We start from the raw sequence: 18896 nt of genomic DNA on the forward strand, positions 1-18896 counted from the left end.
CAGTCCCACTGGCCCTTGTTCCCATCCTCAGGGTCATGTGGGGTTATAGCTCTAGCAACCCTGGTCCACCTTCCTCATTTCACTCCATTGCAAGACAGGAGCAAACAACTGAGCAGAGGATGCAAGGTCTGACCACCATCCCTTCTTGTGAGGGGCAGAGTCAGCAAGGATCCTTCTGGTACCCCTTCCTTTGGACTCCAGCATCTGTCTCCTCCTTGGCTTAAACCTTTGGATGTTCACTCCTCTTCTTTGGCTCTTTCCTGACAGGGCTACTTTGGAGACCCCTGGAATGTCTTTGACTTCCTCATAGTGATTGGCAGCATCATCGATGTCATCCTCAGTGAGATTGATGTGAGTGTCAGGGGGCTCGGGCACGAGGGTGTCCCCACCCAGGACTGCAGCACCTGCCCTGGGACAAGCCAGGGGTGCTGGGGTCGTGTCCAGCTCTGCAGGGTGCTGGTGCCCTCTCCTCTCTGCCTGCCCTGCTTGGGTCTCAGGAGGGACAAACCAGGACCAGCCCATGACATGAGTGAGTGGAGAGGGCCACAGCTGTGGCCCTTTGAGCCTTAAAGCACTGTTTGAACATCCCCAGCTGGCCAACATGTCACATTGCCCCCTCCCCTCTGGTTTCCTGGATCTGTAGGCACTGGGATCCTATGGAAAACAGTCATTCAGGACTCAAACATGTGAGTGGTTGGGTGGGTTGGGTGGTTGGGTGAGTGGGGCATGCCAGCCCCTGCTCCACTCACCCTGGCCAGGCAATCACACATCCAGCCTCAGATCAGTGCAGGTGGGAGGAAAAGGGTTCCCACAGCTCCCTGTCCCCACAGAACACTGCTGACCCGTGGGGAGGATCAGATGCTTCAGATTTCAAGGCATTTGCTTGGTGTCCTCTTTGTGCCTTTACACAGTGGCCCATCCACATACACAGCTGGTGGTGTATGTGAGCCTGTGTGTACTCCAGGCACCACTGCAGGAGCTCTGCACCATTTAACCTGTGGGGTTGGTGCCTCAGGCAGTGCCTGTACAGTAAAGGCTCTGCTGGGAGCATTTTCAGAACAGTGCTAGGAAGCCAGCATGCCCCTGCCTTCCATAGCACTGGGACATCCACACCCGTGTCTGGCTCTGAAAATGCCCCCCTGCCCTGGGAGGTGTGTGCTGCATCCAGCAGAGCTGATGGTAACTCCAGAAGCAGCTGTCAGATGGGGCAGGTGATGGATTCACCCTCTCCAGTGACTTGGCATGTGTCTCCTTGCAGGAGCTCCTTACTAGCTCCAGTGTGCTGCAGGGCTGGGTCTGGCAGAGCTGCTGCCCCTGCCACCCCTGCACAGGGTCACCTTCAGACCTTCTCTGTGCAGGGAGGTGAGGGTGTTCGGGGGCCTTTGGGGGCAGTCACCTTCTTCTCTGGAGGGTGGTCCAGGCCTCACAGAGCTGGGATAAGCAAAAACCATCCACCTTCCTCTCCTGTGACAGCCCTGTGCTCCTCTCTGCACAGACCTGCATGTTAGTACAGCCATCCTCTAGCCTCTGGGCTTCTCAGCCTTGATGAGCTCCCAGGTTTCATGCCAGTACCAGCAGCTTTCATCTGTCACCATCTCCCCCAGGTCCCCATCCTTGCCCCCAGCTCTCTGTACCTGTGACTTGGTTTCCTGTTGCCTGCTGGGCATCACTAGACCCTTCCTCAGCCTGCTGTCACTCAGAACTGAAGTTCAAAGTGGGTGCTCAAGGCCCTTAACTGGGCAGAGATTTTCAGTCCCTGGGGAGCAAGAGACCACTTGGCACAGATGCCAAAATCCTGCTGTGCTTGGCCATGGGTCTGTGGGGATGCCCAGGACACAGGTCACAGGTGCCTGGAGGAGTCTGATGCCCTGACTGGGCTGGCAGGGACTGGCCCAGGAGCTGTGCTCTGTGTGCCACAGCCCCACTGACAGTAGGGCCGTGCAGAGAGCCAGGCAGAATGTCAAGAATGGTCCTGTGTGGGCTGAGCTCCCTGAGTCTTTTTCCCTGGGGCTGTACACAGGGGCACTAAGAGCACTGGTCTCCTTCCCCAGCCCCCCAAGGTCTCCAGGGACCTCTGTCACAAGGACCCCGCTCTGGCAGTGATCATTTATGTCCTCCAGGGCTGTCCCACCTTTTTTCCATGTGCTCCTTCCTCCATCCAGCCCACAACTCTCCCAGCATCACCAAGTGTTTCTCAACCATCTGGTGGTGTGCAGGGGGATTGAGATTAGGATTAGGAGGCACGGCGAGGGGTTGGGGTGGGGACAACCTCACCTCCCCTTCCGGTGAGTCTCCTCCTTGCTCAGAGCTCAGTACAAGGTGGGTCTGTCACCTCTGGTCCCCTGAAGCTGTTTGCAGCTGTCAGAGCACCCATCAGAGCTCGCCTGGGGGGCTGCAGTGCTCTCACAGCACAAGGCAGCAATGCAGTGTGGGGGTGGTGGGTGACACCCCACAGCAGCCGGGCCACTCCTGGTGGCACCCAGGCACCCGACAGCGGTTTGTGAAGTCTCTCCTCTCCTCTTCTCTCCTCTCCCCTTCCCTCCTCTCTCTCTCTCCATTCTGCCTCTCTCCTCCTCCTTCACATCTTCCCCTGTCAGGGTGAAGCAGGGGAGAGCTGTGCTGTCGGGAGCCCTCTGCTACCCACCCCAGCCAGATCCTCACAGCTCTTCAGTTGCAGAGTTCACAAGAATTTCACAGAATATTCTGAGCTGGAAGGGACCCACAAGGATCACCAGGGCCAGCTCTCAAGTGAATGACCCATACAGGGATCAAACCCACAACCTTGGTGTTATTAGCACCATGCTCTAACCAGCTGAGCTAATCTCAGTCCCCCCAGATCCTGGGGGATATTGAGGGGTCTGAGGCAAGAGGGAAGTAGGGATGGGGACCCCTCTGAAAGGGCTACCCCAGACTCTGAAGTGTAGGGGACTGGAGTGCTCCTGCTGCTATGTCACTCCTGCCACTGCCTGCCCTGGAAGCTCAGCCCCTTGACAAGGGCCAACCCCCTCCACTTACCCAATTGCTGGGACCCCAGGAATGAGCCTGGGCTGTCCTGGGGCTGGACCACCCCGTCGAGGGGCAAGGGTTGGTGTTGAATCCCAGTCCCCCAGAGTGTCCTGGGCTCTCTGCAGAGAGCAGCATGTCTCTGGCTGGCTTTGAGGAGCCTCAGAGGGTTTTCCTACTGCCCATTTATGGGACTGCTGGTCTTGGTGCTCACTCCTGGCAAACCTGCAGCAGTTTTGCCTCAGTGTCTGAGCTGCCCTGCTGGGGCAGCCCAGCTTGCTGTGGAGGAGCTGTGTGTTGGCTGAGTGGGTCAGCTTGCCTCCAGATCCATGGGCCTGACCCAGAGGTGTCCATGGGAGGCAGCAGAATTACCGAGGTTTGGACCAGCTTTCCTGACCTGCACAGCCCTGCCCTAAATGTGTGTGTCACAGCAGGTGAGATGCAGTGGGGCACAGAGGTGGGTGAGTCCCTCATGGTCAGTGTGTTCCCCTGACCACCCACATGCTGCCTCTGCTTGTCAACAGTCACATCACCTTGTCTGTGACCTCGAGGGATGGTGGAGCTCTGCCTGCCCTTCCCCTGTGCCCTTCCTTTTCTCCCCAGTTACCATCTTACCCTTTCTTCTGTCTGTCTTCTTGTGCAACTACCCATCCTTCCCTCCCTCCCTATCTCTCTCCCTCCGTCCCTCTCTCCCTTACCATCCTACCTCACTTCTGTTGACTCTCTTGTTCTCTTGACAGACTATTCTTGCCCCCAGTGGTGGATTGTACTGCCTGGGCGGAGGCTGTGATGGCACTGTAAATATGAGCTGCACGTGCCTGCTGTGCATCCTGCTGCCCCTGGCCAGTGTTTGCATGTGTCCTGCATGTCACTGAGGCACACCACACCCAGCTGTTCTCTCTGGGGCATAGCTCTGCCTTTGCTGAGAGGGAATTGGGGTGACACACCAGCTACACAGACACCCCTTCCCACCCTAAGAGGTTCTGGGCTGTTCCCCAGTCCTCCTAGGTCCATCTGGTGGCCCAGCTCTGCCCTTTGCCATCCCACCCCCTGGCACTGCCATCTCAGAGCACCCATCAGAGGTGTCCCTGTCGGGCAGGAAAGCTGGCCTTGGGTCCTTCTGCCCACCACCCTGCCTCCATAAGCCTGAAGGGATGCAGCCTCTGGCACTGTTAGCCATGGCTAGAGGGGCAACCTCTGCACTGTGGCTGCATCCTGATGTCCTGGGGGCTGAGTGGGCCAAGCCAAGATCACCCTGAGGGTGCAGTGGTGTGGGGGTGTCCTGGGTTGGCCCACAGGAGCTCTGAAAATGTGGAGGGGGCTGGCTGAGGGCTCCCACGTGCTGGACCTTCCTCCCAGGGGTCACAGGACCCCAGTGCTGGGAGTGCAGGCTGGTCTCCCCTGGGCACTGCCCAGATCCTGGCGGTGGGAATGTGGTGCACTGGGGATAATGGGATGTTCCTGACCACTGCACTCGCTGGATGGGCTTGAGGCACCTGGAAAGAGAAAGGCAAAAGAAAGAGGTAGGAGAGGAGATGGGAGTTATCCAGTGCAGCCTGGGAACTCACACATGCCATACTGGGGAAGGTGGAGCTGCAGGGAGGGGTGTTTGCAGCCGGATTTTGTTGCCCTGAAGTAGCTGGGAGTGGGTGGGCTGGGTGATGGGAGTGAGGGGCATCCCATGGCAGCAGTAAAGCTCTGGGAGGCTGAGAGGGCAGTGGGAAAAGTATCACAGGCGGTCACTGAGTCCAGATAGACAGTGCCAGGAGGGTCTGATCGTGGCTGCTGGTGGCAGAGACTGGGGCTGAGGCTGTGCCATGCTGGAGCAATCAAGGTCACAGGTGACCAAGCCCTCAGCATCTCCAACTGCCACTATCCTAGGTGCTCCCAGACAAAACCTGGTCCTGTCAGGCCAGGAGCCATGCCTGCTGGCTCCCTTCCTGCCTGACCAGTCTGCCCTGAACCCCTGGGACATGGCTGTTCACCCCTCCAAGGGCGGGCCCACAGAGAGTAGGCATCACTGCACGTCAGGGTGACACTGGGCAGCACCCCCAGAGCCATCTGCCTTCAGTCCTTCCTTTGGTATGTGAAAATCCTTCTGGGACATTCTCAAAACAGCCCTTCTGTGTTTAAACAGCTGTCATTAACCCTTCCTGTGCCTGGTGCCCACCCTACACCTCACCCTAGAAATACAGGATATGCTGGGTGAGAGCCTGGTGGGACTGAGCCTGTCCCTGGTGGCCCTGTGACCCTCACAGCTCTCCCAGCCCATGTGGCAGCATGCCTTCATTCCTGCAGTGTCCCAGTGTCAGAGGTGTGAGTCAGGGGGGCTGGGGAGATGGGATCCTTGGGAAGGCTGGGGGGAAAAGTGCCTGCATATCCCCTTTGCAGCCTGATCCTCTGTGCAGGCAAAGGCTGTGGGGACCATGACTGGTGCCTGGGGGTGGGATCTCGTTACCCTTCCTCTCCCCAGGACCTGAACTCCCCCTTGAAAGCCTGGAGGCTTCAGCACTCGCTGCCCTCCAGCTGTTGTGCTCTGCCTGCAGGACTCTGATGACAACTCCCGTGTCTCCATCACCTTCTTCCGACTGTTCCGGGTGATGCGGCTGGTGAAGCTGCTGAGCCGTGGGGAAGGTGTCAGGACCCTCCTGTGGACCTTCATCAAGTCCTTCCAGGTCTGTGAGGAGCAGTGCTCCCCTCTCAGACACGCATGTGCCCAGGGTTGGCAGCAGTGGCTGATCCTCAGGCTGGCGGGGTGAGCAGCCCATCCTCACCCGGCACAGGAGGAAGGCTCCAGTGCTGGCAGGCTGCTGGTTCCAGTCTGGGCTGGGGGTTTGTAGTTTGTAGGAGATCACTGCCCATGTGGGTGGGGTGTGGGGACTCCCTGGCTGACAGCACTGTGTGTCAGAGCTGGGCTGGGCGCTGGCAGCACCAGCCCAGGCCCATCTGCCCTGGGCCCAGCAAGGCTGGGCTCTGCACCAGGCGGGTACCTCAGGGTGTGCTGCAGCATCAGCTCACAGCCCTGATGTGGGCAGCTCCCTCAGCCCTGGGCTGTGCTCAGGTGCTCCTCTGGGAGCTGGCATTAGCCTCCCATGTGTGGGAACCACAGAAGGGTGGTTGGAGCAGCAGGTGAGCTGTCCCTTCCCCACATGGGGACGTGAATGCTGGCCTTGTGCAGCAGCTCCAGAGCCAACCCCCTGTGTCTGGCTTGCCTTGGTGCTGGGCTGGTGTCTCACACAAGCCATGTCCCTTTGACACAGGCTCTGCCATACGTGGCCCTGCTGATTGTGATGCTTTTCTTCATCTATGCTGTGATCGGGATGCAGGTGAGAGGGGAATTGGTCTTGAGCAGGTGCCCTGAGCCTGATAGTACTTGGGGAGGTGGGACAGGGAGGGACTGGGTCCTCTGCCAGGCCCTCTTTGGGACTTTGCACATGATGGGACCTGCACATGATGGTTTATCCTGGTCTGCAAGGATGCTTGTCACCCCAGCAGCCTCCCATCTCTGGGTGTAGCCATGGCAGCAAAGAGCACTTTGGGAGTCAGTGGCACAACCTGGACACACAGGCACCAGTGCTTGTGCTGGTTCATGAGGCCTCATTTCCTTGGCCCAGCTGAAGTGCAGTTGTAGTCAGTGTTGTTTTCAGCACAGGCAGGAATGTCCAAGTAGCTCCTGAGCTGCAGAGCGCCCACACCCTGGTCTCAGTCTCTGTTGTGGATGCCCAAAGCCATGTAAAGAAAAGGAAAAGGAGCTCAGGGACCAGAGGTTCTCTGGAGGATGGTCAGTGCCTGAGAAAGGGTGCTGAGGACCTCACAATTGTGATTTACAGATGTTTGGGAAGATTGCCATGGTGGACGGGACACAGATCAACCGAAACAACAACTTCCAGACCTTTCCACAAGCTGTGCTGCTGCTCTTCAGGTCAGTCTTGTCTGTGAGCAGCTCCAGAAGCGAGCTGGGCTCTGAGCCAGTGGGAACCCCCAGTTTGGAGTGAGGGAGACCAGCATTTCTGCAGCTGATTTCTTTTTTGTCCCACAGAACGATCTCCTGCTGCAGTGGGAGCGTTTCAGGAGAAGCTGTGGGTTTGCCTGGTGTGGCTGGGCTGCAGAAGAGAGTGGCATTTTGGGGTTGCTGTTCTGAATATTCCCTTCCCAGGCTGGATTTTAATTTGTGTATTGTGGGGAAATTCACAGGGAAGCAGGAGCTCAGCCCAAGGCTTTCCTTGACTCCAGACACTTCACTTTGAAGCTCTCAGCGGCCCCACAGCAGCAAGCCCAGAATCCTGACTGCTGCTTTCCCAGCAGCTCCCGTTCACCTGCACTCTGGGCTGGCCCCTGCCCTCCCCACATGCCCAGCTCCTGCCCAGGACAGGCAGGGACAGCAGGTATCCCCTGTCCCCAGGTGTGCCACCGGCGAGGCGTGGCAGGAGATCCTGCTGGACTGCAGCTACGGCCGGCGCTGCGACCCCGAGTCGGAGTACGCTGAGGGCGAGGAGTACACCTGTGGCACCGGCTTTGCCTACTTCTATTTCATCAGCTTCTACATGCTCTGTGCCTTCCTGGTATGCCAGCTCCCACTGGGCTCCCCTTGGCACCCCTGTCCTGCCTGGGCAGCCCCGGTGTTGTCAGCCGTGCGTCTCATGGGGTGGGCCCACAGCACCCTCCTCCTGGGGGCATTATCCCCCAGCTCACCCACCCAGCCATGCTATAAACTGGCACTGCACTCCTGGGCGACCCAGGATCCCCCTCTAGTTCCTTCCCACAGCCTCCATGTGCTGCCATCCAGATGTGTCTGTGCTGACCTTTGCAAGGGTGGAGAGGGATGAGATGCTCTGTGCCTGCCCTTTCACATGACCTGCTTGAGCAGGAGGTCCCTTCCAGCATGGGAGACCCTCACTCTGCATCCCCTGATCCCAGAGGAACCCGAGCCCCTTCTGCTCCTGAACACATCTGCCCATGTTTTCGTGGTACCTGTTGGCAGGTCTCTGCTCTAACTGGGTCCTTCCCACCCGCTCCTCTGCCCTCAGATCATTAACCTCTTCGTGGCTGTCATCATGGACAACTTCGACTACCTGACCCGGGACTGGTCCATCCTTGGGCCCCATCACCTGGACGAGTTCAAACGGATCTGGGCTGAGTACGACCCCGAGGCCAAGTGAGTGCTGGGGGGTGAGTGGCACAGAGAGGGTGTTCCATGGAGAGGGCTGACCTGAGACATGTGGCAGGGTAAGCTGTGGCACTGCCTAGGAGTTAGATTTCAGCATCTCAGAGGTGGATGTGGACTTGCCAGAATATTCCAGGGCTGATACAAGGCTTGAGGATGTTTGGGAATATGACACTTTCAGTTCCCTCCTCATCCAGCTCTGGTGATGCTGCCAACTCTTCCCGTGCCACTGCACACCTTTACCTGCTGCCAGGTGCCATGGGGAGCAGCTGCTTTCCTCAAGAGGAACATACGGAAGTGTAGGGATTTGTCCACTGCAGGAGCACAGGGCAGACCCCAGGGATGAGCCCCCGTAGCCCCTCCCCAAGCCACCATGGGTCTGCCACCTCCCTGCTGATGTGGTGTGTTTCCTCTGCAGGGGTAGAATCAAACACTTGGATGTGGTGACTCTGCTGAGGCGTATCCAACCTCCCCTGGGCTTTGGGAAGTTCTGCCCACACCGTGTAGCATGTAAGGTAAGAGCCAAGGGAGTGACAGGGTGTGTGGGCACAGGGACACCTTCCCCAAGCTGTCCCCGTGTCCTCCCCAGGAGGCTGAGAATGACAGTCCAGGCAGTGTCCCAGTGCCATGGCTTGTACCCTGTTTAATGGAGGGGGTTGTTTGAGGGGCAAGGATTGGTGCTGCTGACCTGCACGGAGCTGATATGGTTCAGGTTGCTGAAGATAAGGCCTTCCCCGTGCTCACCCCCCACCCCAAGGGGGTGGCACCGGTGGGCTGGGCTCTGCCCAGAGCCCTCAGCACAGGGGGACTCCCAAGCCACACTGCAGAGCCCCACGTCCTCAGCTGGTGCAGGGGTGCCTGAGCACGTGGCCGTGTCAGCTGGGCTGTGGGAGCCTGTTCCCAAGGGCCGATAGCACTGAGGGAGTGGGAAACCCCGACTCTGTTGACAGGAATACACTTTTCCTGGCTTAGCTCATCCTGGAATCCAGGGCCTCACGTGTGACTTGCATGGGCAGGGCCTCAGGCACTGGTGTAATTCCTCCTGGGTTTTGGGCAAAGGCATCAGGAGATTTGATCCCCAGATCCCTCACAGCAGCCTGGAGCACGTTTGGAAGGGGGGAGCACAGTGCAGAATGACTCCTCTCTCCCTGAGAGCAGCTGGGGAGGGCTCACCCTGGAGAAGAGGGGGCTCAGAGTAGACCTTCTTGCTCCCTACAACTGCCTGACAGAAGGTTGAAGCCAGGTGGGATTTGGTCTCTTCTCTCAAGTAACAATACAAGAGGAAACACCCTCAAGTTGCACCATGAGAGGTTTAGGTTGGATATTAGGGAAGATTTTTTCACCAAAGGATGGTCAGGCCCTGGCACAGGCTGCCCGGGGGAGTGATGAGTCACCTCTCTGGAGGGATTTAAAATTGTGCCACTTGAATTGGATATGGCACTTGGGGACATGATTTAGTAGTGGTCTGGGCAGTGCTGGAGGAACAGTTGGACTTGGTCTTAAAGGTCTTTTCCAACCTAAACAGTTCCAGGATTCCATGATTTTCTCCCATGGCAGCCATGCCCCATGGGTTGGGTTGTTTCCCCTGTGGCTCTCCCTGACACTTGCTCTGGTTCAGCTGGCTTGGACAAGGGATGCCACTGCCTCTGGCCCCTGTGCTGCCAGGGGTGGTGCAGAGCCCGTTGGCCTGGGCAGAGCAGGCAGGGCTGGGAGGGCCCCATGCCCTGAGCAGAGCGTCTGGCCAGGACAGGCAGCGTGTCTGGGGGGCTGCCAGCCTGCTCTGCCCACCGGGGTCCCAGCTGCTGGTTTGCTGTGCAGCGCCTGGTGTGCATGAACATGCCCCTGAACAGCGACGGCACCGTCACCTTCAACGCCACCCTCTTTGCGCTGGTGAGGACAGCCCTCAAGATCAAGACAGAAGGTAAGTGGTGATCCTGTCTGCCTCTACAGCCTGCCAGGGGACCCTCCTTATGCTGCTGGGTGCAGGTTACACACCATTCCCCCACTGTCTGGGGACCTCAGGGCACTTGCCTGTGGGATCAGACCCTCTGGACAAACCCTTGGCTCCATGCCATTAATTCTCTCTTTGGACCAGAGCCCATGGTCCAGGCTCAGACCACAGCACTGCTCAGGCCGACCTGGGACGTTATAAGCTGCAAGCACAGGCTTTGCAGCCCAGAGGAGTCAACCAGTGCCACCAGTGCCACCCTGAACAGCTCAAAAGTGGGGCTGGCCCAGCTCCCATCCTTTGAATTTAGCTGTGCTGGGGAGGAGTTGCTTTCACCCTTCCTTGCCAGCAGCGTGGTATTCTGAGCCCTGCTGTGGGAAGGTGTCCCTCCAGCTTGTTTCCCTGCTTGTGGGTTGTGCCTGTCCCACAGGTGGCTCTGGGCTGGGCTGGCTGAGGCAGCAGGTGAGACCAGGCAGTGCTGGCAGTGTCTTCCACAGTGCAATGCATCCCTTTGGCTGGGGTGGGAACACGGCAGTCTGGGAGGAGCGCAGGAGATCTTGGAGCACACATGGGGGCAGACTGGGATTGCAGGAATGGTGAAGCCTGTGGGAGCACCAAAGGTCAAAATCTGCTGTTGAAAATGAGAACAGAGACGGTGGCACTAATGCTTCACCCGTTGGCTGGGTCTGACTCACTCTGTAGTTAAAGGATTTTGACTAAAATCAAAACCTTGCTCTTACAAAGCTCATTTTTTTTTTGGCTGGGGACACAGATGAACTGTCACACCCTGGAGGAGACTGGCCAGGTGTTCACATGCTTTGTCTTCACTCCTGTTCATTTCCCTGGGAATTAACTGCTCTGTCCTGCTGGCTTTCCTCACAGGTAACTTTGAACAGGCCAATGAGGAGCTCCGAGCTATTATCAAAAAAATCTGGAAGCGAACGAGTATGAAACTTTTGGACCAGGTCATCCCACCTATTGGAGGTATTGTCACCAGGTGGCGCTTCCCAGAGGGACAGAGCGACTCCTGGTCAGGGTCTCACTGTTCTAACCACTTCAGACCTTGCGACAGGTGGTATCGTGTTGGTTTCCTCCCTCCAGATGATGAGGTGACAGTGGGCAAATTCTACGCTACTTTCCTGATCCAAGAGCATTTCAGGAAGTTCATGAAGCGCCAGGAGGAGTATTATGGATACCGGCCCAAGAAGAACCCTGTGGAGATCCAGGTTGGTGTGTTGGTGGTGCCAGAGGGGTGACCCTTCCTGGAGGTGGGCAGAAAGTTCAGCAGGTCAGGGAAGAGGCTTCCCCCAGGCCAGGGAAGTCCAGAGTGACTCAGAGAGCTGCAGTGACACACAGGGACCCCTGTGCCTCAGCCTCTGGAAGTGAGGTGGCCCCAAGTAAACCAGCACTTAACTGGCCATGAGACCCCACTGCTGAGGGTGACTTTAGTGTCCAGAGTGCAGTGACTCCAGAGGCAAAGGAGGGGTTTGACTCTCTGCCTCACTGATTCCAGTTGCTGAGAGGGCCTGGCAGGGTCTGATGCCTCACCAAGTAGTTTTAAGACCTGGAAATTCCCACCACAGACAAATGTCCATGCCAAATGCTGCTCATCCAAGCCCTTATCCACCTGCTCTGCTCCAGTCCCAGGGCCTTCTCCCTCCTCTCTCCCTAGCAGTGCCTGGTGTTCTCTGTGTCTCTCTGCACAGCAGCCCTGAGTGGTGCTGGGGGAGGATTTATGTGCCTGGCCAGAGCAGCTGGGATGTCCTCAGCCTCTTCTGATATTATAGGGAGGAAATCACCTGTAGAGATAAAAGACCAGGCCTCAAAGGTGCAAGGCAAGGAAAAGAGTCAAGTCCCAGATCAGGGACAGAGGCACAGCCACCCCTTGGGCATCACCAGCCCAACCCTCTGTCAGCTGCCCTTGGCATTCTCTTTTGTGTGAGCCCAGAAGCTGTGGGGCAGCTGTGGGACAGCAGGAGGCCAGAAGCTGTTTCACCAAGCCTTCCTGTCCCCTCCAGGCTGGGCTGAGGAGTATTGAAGAAGAAGCTGCTCCTGAAATCCATCGGGCCATTTCTGGGGACCTGACTGCTGAGGAGGAGCTGGAAAGAGCCATGGTGGAGGCTGCCATGGAGGAAGGGATATACAGGGTGAGTGCTCTCAGGGCCAGCCAGCTCTGAAGTGGTGGTGGTGGGTCAGCATGGCTACTAACACTGGGGGACACTCCACAGAGTGTGGATCACAAGGATGGATCATCACTTGTTCCCTTTCTGTGAGCATCAGGACATCCTGGTTGTGTGATCCTGGGCAAGCTGCTCTCTGCCTGGTTCACCTCTGTGAAAGGAGGTGTGCTCGTGTGCCTGGAAGGGGTGTGCTGCATTTTTCACCAGCCGGTTTGGAGGTGAAAAATGATCATCTGCCAGGCTAAGGCAGGACACTGAGGTGTCACAGGAGCATACTCACTTCCCACACCCTGGGAAGTGTCTCAGAGACAGCCTGGGCAGCTGTGGGGTTGCAGGGTTGCACCCTCTTGCTGTATCCAAAGATACAGCTCAGGCTGTCCCACAGAGGTGACAGGATTTGTCATGCTTGGGGCTGGCTCATGCCAGTGCTGCTGTATGGCCATCAACCCTCAGTGCCTCAGTTTTTCCATCTGGGTTATAACTTTTGTAACTGTGTGGTCTCTGAGGCCTGAGCAGAGCAACTGCTGTTCCAACAGGCACCTCCACGTGTCTGCTCCCATGGGAATGGCCCCAGAGCAGCCTGGAGCTCCAGGCCTCCCCTGATGCCCTCCCTGTTGGTTGCAGAGGACAGGTGGCTTGTTTGGCCAGGTTGACAGCTTCATGGAGCCCAGCAGCCCCCTGCAGCCCCAGGTGGCCAGCCAGAGGCCCCTGCAGTTCACCGAGGTGGGCAGTGAGGACCTCGACTCCCCCGTGTTCCTCGATGACTTCCCCCAGGAAGGCAACACCAACATCAACAACGCCAACAGCAGCGACTGGCTGGAGGGGTAAGGGCTGGTCAGCTGTGGTGGGCAGGCAAGGAGGGCCAGAGCTGGCCATGCCAGTGGCTCCCCTGGGGCTGTCCTGCCAGCTGGCTGTACCCTGTCCTGCCCAGGGGCTCCTCATGGACAGGTAAGGGCTGGAGAAGTGGGGGAGGAGTTGAGCACTGGCTGTGGAAGGGGACACAGGAACTTTGGGCAGCCCTTGGGGTGTGAGATGGGGACAAGACAAGGGGACAGGGAGAGCAGACACCCCATGCTGGTCCCCAGTCACCAGCCTGGCCCTCCCAGAGGTGTCCTCTGAACATGCAGGGTGGCTCCAGCACTCCCTACAGGCCCTTTTTGTCCTTCCCATCACTCCTTCGTCTCAGTGCCATGAGGATGGAGGTGGACAGCAGGGCTCCAGGGATTGCAGGAACCATCCCTCCCTTTTCTCTGCCAGTCTCTGAGTGCCAAGGCCAGGTTGGGGCCAGCAGCACTGCCTGGGCATGGGTAGAAGGGTCAAAGATAACCAGTGTAAGAGGATGTACTTAGCCCTATTTCTTGGGGTCTCCACCCTGTTCATGTGTCCTAGGCATCCCTCCAGGTCTGTCCCCCCAGGGTGGAGGATGTGGGGAGGGCTGCACCCCTGGGTGGAGCTGGGCTCGGTGCGTGGTCCCCACTCAGGCTGACCCACCTGCCTGTCCTTGCCAGGGTGGAGTATGAGGATGAGGTGCTGAGGAAGACGGTACCAGCAGCACCCCGGCGTCGGGCACGGGGTGAGTCTTGGCTTCGTTTCTCTTCTGGGGGATTGGGACCAGCCCAGGGGCTAGAGCAGGGGAAGGGTCTGATGTTTGGCAGGTGGGAGGAGGAGATGCAGACCCCAACAAGTTGGAGGTTTGCTGAGAGCCCTGAGCACAGCAGGACCTGTCTGGAGACCCGTCTCCTTCCTTCCACCCTTTGGGGTGATGGAGCAGGGAGACAGTGCCTCGGGTTGGGGGAGCACTGGCCACCCCCGGGCAACAGGGCCACGAGACCATGTTCATTTCCTCAAACAGGGAATTCTCCTTCCCAGTCTTCTCACCTGTGGGTGAGGAGCCAGCACAGGCAGGGGGCAGGCACTGGGACTTTGGGTGGTGCTGAACTCTAGTGAGCCCGTTCCCAGCTCTGCATGGTAGTGGTGTCCTTGCTCTTGTACCCATCTGATATCCCCACCTTTCCCTCCTGCAGAGCACAACCACCCCATACCCATGGAGAGGCTGAGCAGGAGGCGAAGCGCCACCTCTGGGGGTCCCTCATCGCTGGGGCCACTCCTTCTCCCCCAGCAGGTAAAAGGGGCAATGTATGTCCAGAGGGAGTGATGTGGGGCACGTGGGTGAACCTCCCTCCCATCCTGGGAAAGGCTGTCACAGCCATGCTGGGAAGGGCTCCTCATGTGAATCTAGCCTTGCTAGAGCTTTTCTTTTAGATCAACCTAGGGATGGAGCTGGGCCCCAACCCCACTGCTGCAGCAGTCACTTGGGGCTCCTCCAAGCTGGGACAGCTTGAAGCAGCATCCCTCTGGCTCCCCAGCTGCCTTCAGAGCCAGGGCAGGCAGAAGGGGTGCATCAGGTTTGCTCCCACACTCCCCTGGCTGCCCTTTGCTGGCCACAGTGCCTCATGCCTGGCTGGTGCCTGGGCAGGGGGTCAGGGATGGTTCCCAGCTCTCTGCCCACATGGCCTTGCTGGTCCCATTGTTGGGGTGCCCTGGACACAGGAGCTCCAGCAGGGTGGCAGTGCCTGGCCAGGCACTGAACAGCGACAGGGGACAGAACCTGCAGCCCCCACGCTATCACAGGAGAGATCTTCCCTGGGCAGTGTCCCAGCCCAGGCTGCAGCTCTGTTCTCTCACCCAGCTGCCCGGAGAGGATGGCACTGTGACAGGAACAGCATCCAGCTCAGGGTTCCAGCAGGGAGAAAGTGGTGAGCCAAGCACATCCTCCACCCCAGCCATCACCTTCCTCATTCAGGAGGTAAGGCAAGGGCACAGTCTGGCAGAGGGAAGGGCAGGGATGGCAGGAATTCCAGGGATACCACGTTCAGGCCCTGATGGGAGGTTGGGGGGGCAAAGCTTAGCTCCAAGGGTGAGCAGCAGGTATGTGCCAGCACAGGGGGCAGCAGGGAGGAGGGGAGGGCAGGTGCTTGCAGTGGGGCACCTGCCCAGGCCGAGCACCCACGGGCTGTGCCCTTGTCCTCTGCACAGGCTCTGATCTCTGGGGGCCTCCCGGGTCTGGCCCGTGACTCGTCGTTTGTAGCGGTGACCAGGGACGAGATGGCAGCCAGCAGCCAGCTGGGGATGGAGGAAGTGGAGAGAGCAGCCGTGGAGCTGCTGAAGGGAAGACAAACACTGCAGGGCACAAAATCTTGCTCTGCCCCCCTGGACACCTCAGCCACGTCACCAGCCAGCTCCCCAGGGCTCAGTGCAGCCCGGCCCCAAAAGACCTTCACTGCCCACGTGCCTGTGAGCCACCTGCCAAAGTAGCCCAGCAGGCACGGTCCCGTCAGGGGCCCACAGGGGGTGCTGGGGCAGAGCTGCACTGCTCCCCTGCTCTGCCTGCAGTCCCGGGGGGCTCTGGCCAGCTGCAGGAGTATTTTTGGGACATCTCTAGGATGCTGGTGCAGGACAGGACAATGTTGTGCCAGCAGGCTCTTGCAAGAGCTGGACAGGTCATTAAAGTGTTCCTGCTGTGTGACCCTGTGGATCCCGTCCCCTCCTTCCTCTGCCCCCCTGCCCACACAGCCTGTGCCCATGGATGCTGGCTGCCCAGCCAGGGGACGGGGCTGCAAACATCAGACCATGTTGAACCATTCATGTGGCAGCCTCTGGGGGTCTCCTGGTATCCCAGCAGCTGGACCCTGTGGCCTCCTGCCTGCAGCCGAGCCTGGCCTGTGAGAAGGAGGAGATCTGTCACAGGCTGGGCAGCAAAATGGGGCCTGGGGGCTTCTTGGCTCCCTCTCCCAGCTGGGTGCGAAACAGGATGGGGCAGAGGCATGAGAGCATGTCCAAGCTGGGGCACCAGCCCTGGGGCTGGCCAAGGGGAGAGCTGGACACTGCAATGCCATTTCTGCCTCTCCCACTGTCTCCAGGCACCGCTCTTGGGGTCGGGCATCCATCACTCATCCCGGTGTGTGGGAACATCTCATTCATCCTGAGACATCCCCACGGCTCAGCAGGGCACGGGCCAGGAGAGTGTGGGGGCACAGTGCCTGTCCCTGCCAGTGCTCCCAGTGCTGCCTACTGAGCAGCAGCTGAGGTGGTTCCTCTCTGGGGCTGTGCAGGGGTTTGTGTTACAGACTGCAGTGTCCCCCATGGGGTCTGGGTGCTGAGCACTGGGGCAGCCCCATCTCCCAGCCCAGCTCTTTGCTGGGATCTGGCTCCTGAGGGCTCCCAGCCAAACAGAACTGGGAACCAGGAGGGTTCTTCCTCACCTAATATATAATAAAATGCAGTGAGGGGATGAGTCCCGGGGGAGGAGCCGATCAATGATCCAGCCTGCTCTCCAGCACGGCTTTTATTTGTTAACTCAATCAAGGGAACTGGCTGTCTCTGAGCTCCAGCTGCAGCTGAGCACCAGAGCCAGTCTGGTGCTGGGCCATGGCAGAGCAGCTTCCCCCTGTGCCGTGCAGCCAGCAGGGATGGATGGTGTGAGGGCAGCTGCTGCATCCCTTCCTCTTGCTTCCTTGCCCTGGGGCAGGACCTACATGCCCTCACACTCACCCCCCTTCCTCCCCACAGGCACACCTTGCTGAGGAAGGGCAGTGTGGCTCTGGCAGCTGCTCTACCAGGGGATGTTACAGGTGACGAGATGAGTGGTCATGGTCTAGTGGGTTTAGGGAGGTGTGGGACTGCATGTTCCACTTGCCAAATCAGGTGGGTGCTCACTGGGGACTCTAAACATGAAGGGTGACACTGTGGTGGGGACATACAGTGTGTGGGGGGCCTCTGCACCCTCTCCTAGGGTCTGGGGCTGCACAGGAGGTGTGTGTTTTTGGTGTGTCTTTTTTGAGTTGATTCTAGCTGAACAGATGTGATAGCACAGATGTGATTTGTGGCACAGCTGGCACATGGGTGGGAGTAGGAAGAGAGGCACAGCAACACCGTGGTACAGTCACTACCCCTCTTTGCCTGGAGCTTCAGTGGGGAAGAGTGCAGCCTCTGAAAAATCAGCAGTTCAGGGAGGGAAGCACACCCTGGACCAGGTGTCCTTGCAAACATGGGACAAAGGAAGAGGAATACCAGCTCCTCACATCCTTGCAGGAGAACAGACAAGCCATGTCCTGCTCATCTCCATGCTGCTGTACCAGCATAATGTGCCCTGGAACTCACCCGTCCCAGCAGGTGCTGAGAAGCTTCCACAGGGTGCAGAGATAGCACCTTGGGAGCCTTGGAAGGAGCACAAGTGGACAGAGTGAAGGGACAGTGCTGTTGAGGTGAGGGTACCCACACCCCAGAGCACAGGGCAGGTGCTGGGCTCTGTCAGCCACCAGGGCTGGCGTGTCCTGGCTGTCCCTCTCCCAGGACACAGTCTGGATTCCTCAAAGGATACCTCCATATGCCTCAGTTTGCCCTCGGGTTCTATTGCTATTTGCCCTGACATTGACACCAATCTGCAGAGCTGAGGGTCCCCTGTAGGTCTCTCACCTGCTGGGAGATGCTTTCTCCTGCTGAGCCAGGGCCTGGCCGTGTCCCCAGGCAGTGTGTCCAACTGCAATCAGCCCCAGCAAAGTTAATGCAACTCAGGGATGCCGTAACAGGGGCTCCTTGAGCTCCCCAGTGCTTGCCTGTGCCCAGTCCTGCTCCCTGATGGCCACTGTACGTGTCTCCCTCACCAGCCTCCTGAGACCAGCTCACAGGATGGAGCCAGTGGCCCTGTGGGGCACTGTCCTCTGCTGCGTGGGTGTCCAGCTTGCTGTGTGGGCTCCACAGCCTTGCAGTACAGACTGTGCATGCTGGAGAGCTGTACTGGCACCTGGGCACTGTGGCACTGTGCTGTCATGCCATCAGCCTCATCCCCTGTCCTCTTGGGATGGGCTCTTGTCACAGCCTTGTCCAGCCCCCAGGGTCACCAGCCCCCAGTCCCAGTGGGTCTGGCAAGAGCATACAGCTCATCCCTGACCTGCTCTGGCTCCTGCTGCTCCACAGTGTCGCCCCTCAACACCACAGAGCTCTGGGATGGGATCCAGTGGAGCCATGGAAGTGTCTGAGTGATGCCAACCATGCCGGAACATGCCATCCGGTGCAGCCCGGAACAGCCCTGGTACAGCCCCGACAAACCCCAGAACAGCCCAGAGCAGCCCCAGTACTGCCCCGGTACAGCTCCGATACCCGCGGAACAGCCCCCGTACAGCCCTGGTACAGCCCCGATAAATTCGGGAACAGCCCAGAGCAGCCCCAGTACTTCTCCCCTACAGCCCGGAGCAGCCCCGGTACAACCCCGGTACAACCCCGGTACACCCGGGGCAGCCCCAGTACAGCTCTGGTACACCCGGAAAAACGTTGGTACAGCCGAACAGCCCCGGTACAGCCCCGGTACAACCCCGGTACACCCGGAAAAACCCTGGTACAGCCCCGCTACAGCCGAACAGCCCCGGTACAGCCCCAGCACACCCGGAGCAGCCCCTGTAGGCGGCAGCGCTGACTGACGGGTGCGGGTGCGAGTGTAACAGACCGTGCGAGAGCGAGTGCGGCCGGGGCCCGCTCCGTGTGTCCGTGCGCGCTCACGGCCCGGTCCGTGTGTCCGTGCGCGCTCACGGCCCGCTCCGTGTGT

The 18896-nt window shown here is 58.8% G+C and overlaps 1 protein-coding gene across 1 annotated transcript in view; it reads left to right on the plus strand.

The window, feature by feature from the left end:
* Window positions 1-15821, plus strand: part of CACNA1S (calcium voltage-gated channel subunit alpha1 S) — a 42576-nt gene extending 26755 nt beyond the window's left edge. Inside the window, 17 exon segments of the mRNA XM_032710372.1 lie at window positions 268-351; window positions 3744-3800; window positions 5550-5678; window positions 6264-6329; window positions 6834-6925; window positions 7406-7565; window positions 8031-8158; window positions 8586-8682; window positions 9986-10088; window positions 10998-11099; window positions 11217-11341; window positions 12134-12262; window positions 12920-13119; window positions 13804-13868; window positions 14320-14417; window positions 14985-15101; window positions 15332-15821. Of these exon segments, the coding sequence (XP_032566263.1) occupies window positions 268-351; window positions 3744-3800; window positions 5550-5678; window positions 6264-6329; window positions 6834-6925; window positions 7406-7565; window positions 8031-8158; window positions 8586-8682; window positions 9986-10088; window positions 10998-11099; window positions 11217-11341; window positions 12134-12262; window positions 12920-13119; window positions 13804-13868; window positions 14320-14417; window positions 14985-15101; window positions 15332-15610 (2031 nt within the window). The 3' untranslated portion in view covers window positions 15611-15821.
* The last annotated feature ends 3075 nt before the right edge of the window (window positions 15822-18896 follow it).

The sequence above is a fragment of the Chiroxiphia lanceolata genome, chromosome 25 (genome assembly GCF_009829145.1).
Source record: "Chiroxiphia lanceolata isolate bChiLan1 chromosome 25, bChiLan1.pri, whole genome shotgun sequence".
Taxonomy (NCBI): Eukaryota; Metazoa; Chordata; class Aves; order Passeriformes; family Pipridae; genus Chiroxiphia; species Chiroxiphia lanceolata.